At 42.1% G+C, this 13667-nt stretch overlaps 1 protein-coding gene across 2 annotated transcripts in view; it reads right to left on the bottom strand.

The window, feature by feature from the left end:
* LOC140194948 (gamma-secretase subunit Aph-1b-like) overlaps window positions 1-13667 on the bottom strand; it is a 47483-nt gene that overhangs the window by 840 nt on the left and 32976 nt on the right. For both annotated transcript variants that reach the window (XM_072252398.1, XM_072252399.1), the window contains 2 exons: window positions 4757-4884; window positions 3651-3774 (listed from right to left, as the gene is read on the bottom strand). In XM_072252398.1, the coding sequence (XP_072108499.1) occupies window positions 3651-3774; window positions 4757-4884 (252 nt within the window). The remainder of the gene's footprint in view (window positions 1-3650; window positions 3775-4756; window positions 4885-13667) is intronic.

Raw genomic sequence — 13667 nt, 5'->3', positions numbered from 1 at the left:
ACTATGTTTTTATTTGCATCTACCAGCTACAATAACCAGTTAAGGCTTCTTCCATAGCATCACTAAAATTCATAACTTGTGCCACCTTGAGGGCAGTAGGAGTACAAGTACTCCCAATTCCCTTTCAGTTCTCACTCAGGCTCACAACACGTCATTCCTTTGTTACTGCTGGATCAGAAAGCTGGACATTCCTACTGACCTGGATAAACCAGTAGGTACATTGTCTGCCGAAGGCTAGATCTTTGGCATTCAAGTCTGGCGACCCAGGCCTGTACCAGAAAACCAGGAATGATTTGCAAAGGGCTATTTCAAGGGCGAAGAGACAATTTTGAACGAGGTCGGAGGCAACATCGGATGGACAATAACTCTGGCAGGGTTTGCAAGACATTACTTCTGACAAAGCAAAACCCAATAGCCTGAATGGCAGCAATGCTTCACTACCAGAAGAAATCAACGCCTTCTATGCCCGCTTTGAAAGGGAGAATATAACTACAGCTGTGAAGATCCCTGCTGCACCCAGTGACCCTGTGATCTCTGTTTCAGAGCCTGATGTTAGGCTGTCTTTAAAGAGAGTGAACCCTCACAAGGCAGAAGGCCCCGATGGAGTACTTAGTATGGCTCTGAAAACCTGTGCCAACCAACTGAGCGGGAGTATTCAAGGACATTTTCAACCTTTCACTGCTACGGGCAGAAGCTCCCACTTGCTTCAAAAAGGCAACAATTATACCAGTGCCTAACAAGAATAATGTGAGCTGCCTTAATAACTATCGCCCGGTAGCACTCACATGTTCAGTGATGAAATGCTTTGAGAGGTCAGTCATGACTAAACTGAACTCCTGCTTCAACAAGGGCCTGGACCCATTGCAATTTGCCTACGGCCACAATAGGTCAACGGAAGATGCAACCTCAATGGTTCATCATATGGCTTTAAACCACCTGGACAACACAAACACCCATGTCAGGATGCTGTTCCTCACTATAGCTCAGCATTTATTACCATCATTTCCACAATCCTGATAGAGAAGTTACAGAACCTGGGCCTCCATACCTCCCTCCGCAATTGGATCCTCGACTTCCTAACCAGAAGACCACAATCTGTGCAGATTGGTAATAACATCTCCTCCTCGCTGACGATCAACACTGGCGCACCTCAGGGGTGTGTGCTTAGCCCACTGCTCTACTCTCTATATACCCATGACTGTGTGGCTAGGCATAGCTTAAATACCATCTATAAATTTGCTGATGATGCAACCATTGTTGGTAGAATCTCAGATGGTGACAAGGCGGCGTACTGGAGTGAGATATGCCAACTAGTGAAGTATTGTGGCAGCAACAACCTGGCACTCAACATCAGTAAGATGAAAGAGTTGATTGCAGACTTCAGGAAGGGTAAGACGAAGGAATATATATCAATCCTCATAGAGGGATCGGAAGCGGAGAGAGCGAGCAGCTTCAAGTTCCTGGGTGTCAAGATCTCTGAGGATCTAACCTGGTCCCAACGTATTGATGCAGTTATAAAGAAGGCAAGACAGTGTCGATACTTTATTGAGAGTTTTACAAGATTTGATATGTCAACAAATATACCCAAAATCCTCTACAGATGTACCGTGGAGAGCATTCTGACAGGCTACATCACTGTCTAATATGGGGGAGGTTACTGCACAGGACCAAAAGAAGCTGCAGAGGGTGGTAAATTTAGTCGGCTCTATCTTGAGTACTAGCCTACAAAGTACCCAGGATATTCTTAGGGAACAGTGTCTCAGGAAGGCAGCGTCCATTATTAAGGATCTAGAGCACCCAGGGCATGCCCTTTCCTCACTGTTACCATCAGATAGGAGGTACAGAAGCCTGAAGGCACACACTCAGCAATTCAGGAACAGCTTCTTCCCCTCTGCCATCCGATTCCAAAATGGACAATGAACCCTTGAACACTACCTCACTTTTTTAATATATATTATTCCTGGTTTTTGCACGATTTTTAATCCGTTCAATATACATATACTATAATTGATTTAAACATAGAAATGTAGAAAACGTGCAGCACAATACAGGCCCTTCAGCCCACAACGCTGTTCGGAACATGTACTTACTTTAGAAATTACCTAGGATTACCCACAGCCCTCTATTTTTCTAAGCTCCATGTACCTATCCAGGAGTCTCTTAAAAGACACTATCGTATCTGCCTCCACCACCATCGCTGACGGCCCATTCCACGCATTCACCACTCTCTGCATAAAAAAACTTACCCCTGACACCTCCTCTGTACCTTATTTTTATTTTTTATTTATTATTATTTAATTCTATATTATGTATAGCATTGAACTGCTGCTGCTAAGTTAACAAATTTCACGACAGATGCCAGTGATAATAAACCTGATTCTGATTCTGACTAGTATTACTGGCCTCTAACCATCTTAAATGAAGAGGGTCAAGAAGGTGGCTCACGTCTCAATCAACTGAAGGAAGGGCAACAGGTAACAGTGACTTGTACATTCCATGAATAAATCTTTAAAAATGTACCTTATACTGAATTACTACAACGATAAATGGCTGCCTACCTCTCTGGGTCTTGCCATGTGCAAATTGGTTGCAATGATTGAATAGAAACAACACATTTTTGATGTAGCTTGTAGCCTTGATGTTGATTTGCCTTAGTCAACTAGATCATGCTTTTTGTGGATCTCTGCATTTTCTACTATTAGCTACATTGCAGTCATTCCACTTCCCCCCCCCTCTAAATTTATAGAGGGCCTATTTTCTCTGTTAATTTGTTTCATAAACTTCCTGAAATCACATTTACTATTGGTTCCCTGAAGGTACTTGTCTCACATGCTCAGTATTATTACTGTAAACATTTTACTCTTGTCTCCTACAGCAATGAATAGCAAATTACACTGTGATGAACAGCACATTCCACTGCTTTTGCTTTCCTTCATATCAATGCCAGTGAAGCTTAGTGGCCAAATTGGAAACTGCACCCCAAGCATGATTACACCATGATATAATAATAATCAGCACACGCTATCTAAAAATTATGTACAATTGTGGTTTCAATATTTTAGACAGTTTAACATTGAAAGCATTTCAAAAGGCCAAGTATATTTTATTTCCTTACTCTCTTACTAATGGTTTAACTTTATTTTGATTAAAAAGTAATTTTAAATTTTGCACATATACCTTAGTTCAGCATCCAGTACAAAACATTCACAGATAAGCAAGGAATATGTTTTGCCTTCATTCTCTACTGCATAATTGATCTAAATCATTTTGCAAATCCTCTATTATTCTCTAGTGGTGACCTTTGTTGTACAAAGTATTCTATAAATAGTTCCTACAATACATGCAGCTATTATTTAAGATGGGCCAGCTGGTGGCGTAGTGGCATCAGCGCCGGACTTCGGAACGAAGGTTCCCGAGTTCGAATCCAGCCGGCTCCTTTGCACGCTTTCCATCCGTGCTGGGTTGAGTGTCGAGCTAGCAACTCGGCCTCATAAAAATAAGAAAGCTTGCTAAAAAAAAACGCCGTCATGACGGCATCCCGATGACTCCACTTGGAGTTAAGGGCTTTCTTCTTCTTCTATTATTTAAGATGCTGCAATGTTTCTCTGTATGATTTTTTATTTTCAATATAATTGGAATAATCAACTTACACATGAAGAAGTTTTGAAGATTTTGCAATGATCCACCTGCTGTAAAGTATGCCCAAACTGCCATAAGAACCATAATTAGATATGCTGGGATAAGACTGCCTTCATACATTGGATTCAAAAATGTCTGTAGGATAGAATAGAACAAACAATAGTTACAAACCCATTAGTAGCAATAGTGCTCCACTCCAAAGATGTATGCGTTAGTAGATTAATTGGTCACATGAGTACAATAGGGTGGCACAGGTTGTGAAGCTGGAACGGCCTATTATTGTGCTGTATCTCTAAATAAAATGGTAGTTACTTACGATATTCAACTTTGTACATCAATGCTGATTTTCTAAGGTGTAAAACAAAAAACGAAATTGCAAAACAGTAAAATAAAGTATACATGCCATAGAAAAATTGACCTTCCAAGCAAATTTTATAGAGAATTTTCATAGTGACACAAAAAAAATTAAAGAACCAGAGGGTGTAATAGTGAAGTATATAGATCAGGGAAGTCTCTACACATCCATGCTTTCTTTCACCAAACAAGAAATCTAGAAACCAGAAATCAATCTGATTTATTTTATTTTATTTAGAGTATAAAATGGCATGGAGCTGACTTTAAACTTTATATTCAGCATTGTTACCAACAATATGGCCTCTTGATCCATTCAGCACTTAAAACAGAGTTCTCTGTAAATTCACTTTATGCCAAGTTGACTCACCATTCCAAAGTTCAAGAGAGGAAACAATGTTCAATAGCTCAATGCAGAACTTACAATTTAGAAAATATTCCAACACTAGCTATCATGAAATTACTTAAAACAGGATGGTGAGTCAACCACTGGTCTTTGTTAACTTTCAGCAGCACACACAATTACTTGAGTTGTAGAAAAGGATTAAAATCCACCACGCATGATACCTCAATCCGAGGGTTGGGCAAGTAGTAGGGATTTATTTAAGGATAGCATAGATAAAAATGAAAGGGTTATGATGAGAATAGAGAGGAGGAAATTTAAGTAAGGCATAAACAGTGAATTCTTTTTCAATATTTCAATGCTTTACATTTAATGTATTTCAATGGATTATTGCTAAAACAGATGCAAAGGTAGAAACCTTACCAGTCCTGACACTAGCAAGTGTGTTGAAATAACTGCCACTACAGCCAACCATCGCCTCTTCTCAAATCCATCAAAGAATAAAACACTCCAGAATGTATGTAGTAATATGATGGCCATGGTCATAAAAGCTGCAAAATAAATACAGGGAAAAGTTAAACCACAGCAGAACATATAGCAAGAAAATGACTAGCTGCTACATAAACATGTATTTTGTCAATAGAAAGTATTAATTCTTCGATAGATTCCTTTTCAAGACCCTGCTTTCTGTGGCCCTTGAATAAATAAGTTCCAAAATTTCATGTCCTTCTCAGAGATTTTATTAAACTGGAACTTTATCGTCAATGAGCGACCCCTTATTTTTGAAACAGTGATTGAATAAGATTAAGAGGAGTCCCAGAATTTTGTAATATTCTCAACATGACAACAATGTGGCAAACTTTATCTGGTTATCTAAAAAGCCTTTAAAATGAGCCCATCAACGTTTGATCACACAAAATTGCCCTCCTCTCCCCCCCCCCCAGTTGCATACTATAATCAGCCATTCTTGAACACAATGAACATGATTTTCAGGGCAATTTTAGTGTAGCTTTCTGGTTAGAATCAGAATCAGTGTCACAAAATTTGTTGTTTTGCGGTAGCAGTACTTTGCAATACATAATACCTCAAGGGTAGTAATCTCAGGATTACTGCCTGTGCCACTCAACAGTGAGGACAGGAATAGAATGAGGTGGCGGATAAATGCGTGGCTGAAGAATTGGTGCAGGGGACAGGGATTCACTGGGTAAATGGGACCTCTTCTGAGGCAGGTGTGACTTGAATCCAAGGGGGACCAATATTCTTGCAGGCAGGTTTACTACAGCTGTTGGGAGTGGTTTAAGCTAATATGGCAGGGAGATGGGAACCAAGATGACAGAGCTGAGGATGAGCCAGTGGGTTTAGAAGTAGATGACGGCTGTAACATGAATGTAAGGAAGGACAAGCCAATAATTGGGTACAAATGCAGACCAAGCAAAGAGTTAAATTGTACCACAGAGGCAAAATTCAAAAGGGCGAAAAATGCGGGACTGAAGGTGCTGTATTTAAATGCACGTAGCAATCGGAATAAGCTGGATGAGTTCATCCAGAACTTGTGGCACAATTACAGATTGGTCAGCATGACATTATGTGCATCACTGAGCCATGTCTGAAAGAAGGTCATAGTTGGGGGCTTAACATCAAAGGATATACTTTGTATAGATGGGACAGGCGGGAAGACATAGGCGGCGGTGTGGCTCTGTTGGTAAAGAGATGGAATTACATCTTTAGAAATGAGTGAAATAGGGTCAGAGGATGTTGAAACTTTGTGGGAGGAGTTAAGAAATTGCAAAGATAAAAAAACCATAATGGGAATCATATATAGGCCTCCAAATAGTAGCCAAGACATGGGATTGAGATTGCAAAGGGAGCTGGAAAAGGCATGCAATAAGGATAATGACATACAGTAATTGTAATGGGGGACTTCAATATGCAAAGGACTGGGAAAATCAGATTGGTGTCAGATTGCAAGAGAGGGAGTTTGTTGAATGCCTATGAGATGGCTTTTTAGAGCAGCTTGTGCTTGAGCCTGTTCGGGGAAAGGCTATCTTAGATTGGGTGTTGTGTAATAACCCAGATCTTATTAGGGAGCTTAATGTAAAGGAACCCTTAGGAAACAGTGATCATAATATGATTGAATGCCTACTACAATTTGAGAGGGAGAAGCATAAGTCACACGTATCAGTATCACAATAGAATAAAGGAAATTAGAGGCATTAGAGAGGAGCTTGCTCAGGTGGTCTGGAGGAGGACACTGGTAGGAATGATGGCAGAGCAGAGATGGCTTTTCCAAGGCACAGGATAGATATGTCCCACAGAAGAAGTAGTTCTCAAATGGCAGGGCTAGGCAACCGAGGCTGACAAGGGAAGTTAAGAACTGCATAAAAGCCAAGGAAAAGGCAGATAAGGTAGCAAAAGTGAGTGGGAAGTTGGATAAGTGGGAAGTTTTAAAATCCAACAAAAGGCAACTTAAAAAGCTATAAGGGAAAAGATGAAATATGAGGGCAAACTAGCCAAGTATATAATGCAGAATACTATAGGTTTTTTCAGTCATGTAAAGAGTAAAAGGGAGGTGAGAGTTGATATTGGACCACTGGAAAATGATGCTGGTGCTGTAGTAATGGGGGACAAGGAAATGATAGATCAACTTAATGGCTACTTTGCATCTCTCTTCACTGTGGAAGACATTAGCAGTGTGCCAGAGGTCCACGAATGTCAGGGAGCAGGAGTGAGTGCCATTGCTATTACAAAGGAAAATGTGCTAGGCAAACTCAAAGGTCTTAAGGTGGATAAGTCACCTGAGCCAGATGGACTACATCCCAAGAGCCCTGACAGAGGTTGCTGAAGAGATAACAGGTCATGATCTTTCAAGAATCACTTGATTCTTGCATAGTCCCGGAGGACGCGAAGATTTCAAATGTCACTCCACTTTTTAAAAAGGGAGGAAGGCAAAAGAAAGGATAGGCCAGTTCACCTAACCTCAGTGGTTGGGAAAGTGCTGGAGAGTATTATTAAGAATGAGGTTTCAGCATATTTGGAGAGTAATAATAGAGTAAGTCAAAGTCAGTATGGTTTCTGTGAAAGGAAATCTTGCCTGACAAATCTATTAGAGTTCTTCAAGGAAGTAACAAACAGGATAGACAAAGGAGAGGCAGTGCATGTCATTTACTTAGATTTTCAGAAGGCATTTGATAAGGTGCCGCACATGAGGCTGCTCAACAAAATAAAATCCTATGGCGCTTCAGGAAAGATAGTGGTGTGGAGAGAGGAATGACTGACAGCCAGGAGGCAGCGAATAAGATTAAAGGGGGCCTTTTCTGTTTGGCTGTCAGTGACTAGTGGTGTTCCTCAAGGGTCAGTATTGGGACTGCTACTTTTCATGTTGTTTGTCAATGATTTAGATAATGGAATTGATGGCTATGTGGCAAAGTTTGTGGTTGACACATCTAGGTGAAGGGGTATGCAGTGCTGATAAAACAAAGTGACTGCAGCAGGATTTAGGCAGATTGGAAGAATGGGCAAAAAAGTGGCAGATGGAGTACAGTGTTGGGAAATGTATAATAATGCATTTTGATAAAAGGAACAATAGTGTGGACTATTATCTAAATGGAGAGAAGGTTCAAACATCAGAGGTGCTGAGGGGCTTAGGAGTCCTCATGCAAGACTCCCAGAAGGTTAATTTACAAGTTGAGTCTGTGGTAAAGAAGGCAAATGTGATGCTGGCACTTATTTCAAGGGAAATAGAATATAAAAGCAAGGAGACAATGCTGAGGCTCTATAAGACACTAGTCAGGCTGCACTTGGAGTATTGTCAACAGTTTTGGGTCCCATATCTCAGAAAGGATGTGTTGTCACTGGAGAGAGTCCAGAGGAGGTTCATGAGGATGATTCCAGGAATGAAGGGGTTAACATATGAGGAACATTTGGCAGCATTGGGCCTGTACTCACTGGAATTTAGAAGAATGCAGGGGGATTTAATTGAAACTTACCAAATGTTGAAAGGACTAGGTAGCGTGGATGTGGAGAGGATGTTTCCTATGGTGGGGGTATCCAGAACTAGTGGGCATGGCCTCAAAATTGAGGGGCAACATTTTAGAACAGAGGTAAGGAGGATTTTCCTTTTTTGCCAGGGAGTGATGAATCTGTGGAATGCTCTGCCACAGACTGCGGTGGAGGCCAAGTCCATGGGTATATTTAAGGCAGAAGTTGATAGTTTCCTAATCAGTTGAGGCATCAGAGGACATGGTGAGAAGGCAGATGTAAGGGTTTGAGTGGGATCTGAGATCAGCCATGATGGAATGGAGAAACAGACTCGATGGGCTGAATGACCTAATTCGGCTCCTATGTCTTATAATGATAAACACTATAAATTTCAATATATATAATTAAATAATGAAAAAAGAGAGCAAAAAATAGTCAGCTGTTATTTATTTATTCAGAAATCTGGTGGGGAAAAGAAAGTTTCCTGAAACACTGAGTGTGTGTCTTCAGGCTCCTAAAGCACCTCTATGATGGTAGCAATGAAAAGAGGGAATGTCCTGGGTGATGGGGTTTCTTAACGATGGATGTCACCTTTTTGAGGCATCACCTTTAAAGGCATCCTTAATGCTGGGGAGGCTGTTGCCCCATGATGGAGCTGGCTGAGTTTTCAACTTTTTGCAGCTTTTTCCAATCCTGTGCAATGGCCCCTCGATACCAGACAGTGACACAATGTTAGAATGCTTTGGAATTTACCAGTCTTTGGTGATATACTAAGTCTCCTCAAACTGCTCATAAAGTATAGCTGCTGTCATGCTTTCTTTGGAATTATATCAACATGTTGGGCCCAGGATAGATCCTCAGAGATGTTGACACCCAGGAACTTGACACTTTTGATCCTTTCCACCGCTGATCCCTCAATGAGGACTGATATGTGTTCCCTCGACTTGTGGCGATAGGCAAATTGCAATGGGTCCAGGTCCTTGCTTAGGCAGGAGTTGATTCTGACCATGAGCAACTTCTCAAAGCACTTCAGCACAGTAGACAGGAGTGCCACTGGGCGACAGTCGTTGAGGCAGCTCACTGTATTCTTTTTGGGCACTGATATGATTGTCATCCTTTTGAAACAGGTGAGAACCTCCAACTGCAGCAGTGAGAGACTGAAGAAGTCCTTGAAAACTCCTGCCAGTTAGTTGGCACAGGTTTTTGGTGCCCTACCAGGTACATGATCAGGGTCTGACGCATTGCGAGGTTCACCCTCTTGAAAGATGTTCTGAAGTCAGCATCCTTGGACAGGAATAGTTTCATTCTCCCCTTCAAAGCATAAAAGGCATTGAGTTCATCTGGGAGTGCAGCATCACACACAGTTATGATTTTAGGTTTCGCTTTGTAGGAAGTAATGGCCTGCTAACCCTGCCAGAGCTGACATACATCTGATTCAGTCTCTAACTTCAACCAGAATTGTTTTGGCACCCTTAAAATAACTTCCTTGTATAGTTCTGGATCACTGGTCTTGAATGCCACAGATCTAGCTTCTCAGAAGACTACGAATCTCTTGGTTCATCCATGGCTTTTGGTATGGGTATATTAAATACGTTCTCGAAGGCACACACTCATCCACACAGATCTTGAAGTTGATAACAACTGTGGCGTATTCAATCAAAGATATTATCCAGTCCACTGACTCAAAGCATATCCTGACCATACCTTCTCGGTGCACATCAAAGGTGCTGCGATCTTTAGTCTCTGCCTACCTGCTGGGAGTAGGATAGCCAGGTGATGGTTACCAAAGTGTGTGTGTGGGATTCACTGTAAGCTTTCTCGATGGTGGTATAATATTGGTCAAATGTGTTGGCTCCTCTAATTCCACAGGTAATATGTTGGTGGCAGTTGTTCAGAGACTTCTTCAAGTTGGCCTGCTTGAAATCCCCCACAATGATAGGGAAGGCATCCGGGTCTGCTGCTTCATGACTGCTGATCACGGTGCTCTGCTCCTCCAGTACCCATGTGACGTTGGCCTGAGGTGGAATGTACACCACTACCAGGATGATGGTAGAAAACTCACTTGGCAGATAAAATGGACGACATTTAGTCGTGAGATGTTCCAGGTAAGGTAAGCAGGATTGAGACAGAACTGCCACGTCTGTGCGCCATGATGAGTTTATCATAAAGCATACTTCACCTCCACTACCTTTAAAAGACTGAGGTGTCCTGTCTTTTCAAAAAATGGTGAAGCCATAGGGCTGCAGTGCTGCGTCCAAATAGCAGCAGTGAGCCACACTTCTGTGAAGCAAAGTACACAGCAGTTCCTGCTATCCTCTAGTACGGCAGTCTTGCTCTGAGGTCTTCAATTAGAGACTGAAGGATAGTTTGGAGTGGGGGGGGGGGTCTAAGGCCTCTGCATTTTAATTGTACCTGTAGACTGACTCATCTTTCATGCTTACGTTTTCTTAAAGGGGAACGGTACTCACAACCCAAGTCTGTAGTCCAGGATCCACGACTTTTTAAATCATTTTAAGGCGATGCTGCTTACTGAAATACCCGTGACTGTGACTGTGGATTTCAGTTGTAGAAGCGCTAAACAGGTATATTTCATGATTCCTATCAGAGCTGCATACAGAGAATCGCCACTTATTGACACAACCTTGTCCAATTCTCATTAAGGATCTCCTAATGGTTTTCTCATAAAGAACTGACTTAAGCCTTTATCAGCTCCCTCAGAGGCAAGAAGTACAGTAAAAAGATAAAATTTATAAATATATTCTACATAATCGTTCCACACTTTATATCATCCACTTTGACTAAATAGAAATGTTCATTGAGTATATATGAAAACTATGTCATAGGACCCTTTTGTTTTGTAAAATAAAAAGACATAATGCAAATTGAGAAAATCTGAAATTCAAAAATGCGAGAATACAAGTGATGTAAACTGGAATACAATTTAATAGATGCATAATTCAAAATTTATTTTTCCTATCATAATAGTAATCACTGTCATCATTTTATATACATTTCTACAAAACCATAAGACATACAGTACTGTGCAAAAAGTCTTAGGTACATACATACATGCTACGGTGCCTGAGACTTTTGCACAGTACTATATTTGACAACGTGGAGTGCCACAAAGGGGTGTGGGACAGGTGGCAAAGAAGGAGTGCCAGGGTCGAGGGGTGGCACAGGTGCCGATGCACCCAGCCCCAAGACACCAGGCAAACTCATTTGATTCCAAACAACTGGTTTAGTGATCATATCAGAATGTTTCTCTGCTGCTTGCCACTCCCTCCACTCTCCCTAGTCCCTTTCCCAACCATGATTCCACTCTGCAGGCCAGGCAGTATCTCCAGGAAGAGGTACAGTTGACGTTTCAGGCCGAGACCCTTCGTCAGGACTAACTGAAGGAAGAGTTAGTAAGAGATTTGAAAGTGGGAGGGGGGAGGGGGAGATCCAAAATGATAGGAGAAGACAGGACGGGGAGGGATGGAGCCAAGAGCTGGACAGGTGATTGGCTAAAGGGATATGAGAGGATCATGGGATGGGGGACCTAGGGAGAAAGAAAAGGGGGAGGGGGGGAAAACCCCAGAGGATGGGCAAGGGGTATAGTGAGAGGGACAGAGGGAGAAAAAGGAGAGACAGAAAAAGAATGTGTGTATATAAATAAATAAATAATGGATGGGGTACGAGGGGGAGGTGGGGCATTAGCGGAAGTTTGAGAAGTCAATGTTCATGCCATCAGGTTGGAGGTTACCCAGACGGAATATAAGGTGTTGTTCCTCCAACCTGAGTGTGGCTTCATCTTTACAGTAGAGGAGGCCGTGGATAGACATATCAGAATGGGAATGGGACGTGGAATTAAAATGTGTGGCCACTGGGAGATCCTGCTTTCTCTGGCGGACAATCAATCAACTGTCCAGCTCTTGGCTCCATCCCTCCCCCTCCTGTCTTCTCCTATCATTTTGGATCTCCCCCTCCCCCTCCCAAATCTCTTCCTAGCTCTTCTGTCAGTTAGTCCTGACGAAAGGTCTCAGCCCAAAATGTCGACTGTACCTCTTCCCAGAGATGCTGCCCGGCCTGCTGCGTTCACCAGCAACTTTGATATGTGTTGCTTGAATTTCCAGCATCTGCAAATTTCCTCGTGTTTGCATTTATGATTCCACTCTCCCTGTCCCCTTTCAACTCTAGGTCCACAATAGAGACCCATATCAGGATCAGGTTTATCATCGCTCACATATGTCATGAAAATTGTTTTTCTGAATGGCAGCAGCACAGTGCAATAAATAAAATTACTGCAGTACTGTGCAAGAGCACCCCAGCTATGTGCCTAAGACTTTTGCACAGTACCATAGCAAAATAAGGCCATCAGACCTGATTAAGGGTCTCGGCCCGAAACATCAGCTGTTTACTGGTTTCCATAGATGCGGCCTGGCCTACTGAGTTCCTGTCTCAGTGGAAAGAGCCTGTTCATATTTACCTTATCTATAACTGCTCTTAATTTTGTATATCTCCATCAAATCTCCCCTTAATCTCCTACGTTCTAGGGAAATAAAATTCCTAACCTCTTCAATCTTTCCCCATACCTCAGGTTCTCAAACCCAGCAACATCCTTGTACATTTTCTCCGTACTCTTTCAATCTTATTGATATCTTTCCTGTAGATAGGTGACCAAAACTGAACACAATACTCCAAATGTGACTTCACCAGCGTTGTATACAACTTCAACATAACATCCCAACTCCTGTACTCAGTACTCTGATTTATGAAAGCCAAAGTGTCGAAAGCTCTCTTTATGACCCTATTTACCTAGGGCACGACTTTCAAGTAATAATGGATTTGTATTCCCAGATCCCTCTGTTCTACCATAGTCCCCTGTGCCCTGCCCTTTCACTGTGTAAGTCCTAACCTGATTTGTCCTCCCAAAGTGCAACAGCTCACACTTGTCTGCATTGAATTGCATCTGCTAGATCTCAGCCCATTTTTCCAGCTATATACTGAACAGAAATACTTCCATAATGGTTTGGCTTAATAAAAAAAAAATAAAAAATATTAGCCTTATTTGTCCCATTACAAGTCATAGGCTCCAAAGGTAGCCATAGCCGAAGGGTGATACTGTAGTGGGGACGAGCTCCCACTGCTAAACAAATGCTCTTCATGGCGTGCGTCTCAAACAGCCTCTGACAACCAAGTCCAACTCCTGGCCTTCACGTGTGGCATAGTTCTTATGTCTGGCGGAGCTGTTCTCACTGACAGAAGGGGCAAAGGCGGGCCACTGGCACCTTAAAACCAGTTGCTCCGGGCGGATGGGGCTTGTTATCCACAGATGGTAGCTCATCTAGGAGAGGGAAACTCCGATTTCAAA

Source organism: Mobula birostris, chromosome 3 (assembly GCF_030028105.1).
Source record: "Mobula birostris isolate sMobBir1 chromosome 3, sMobBir1.hap1, whole genome shotgun sequence".
Classification (NCBI taxonomy): Eukaryota; Metazoa; Chordata; class Chondrichthyes; order Myliobatiformes; family Myliobatidae; genus Mobula; species Mobula birostris.
Note: the sequence above shows the minus strand (reverse complement) of the source record. Positions and strands in the feature narration are given on the sequence as shown.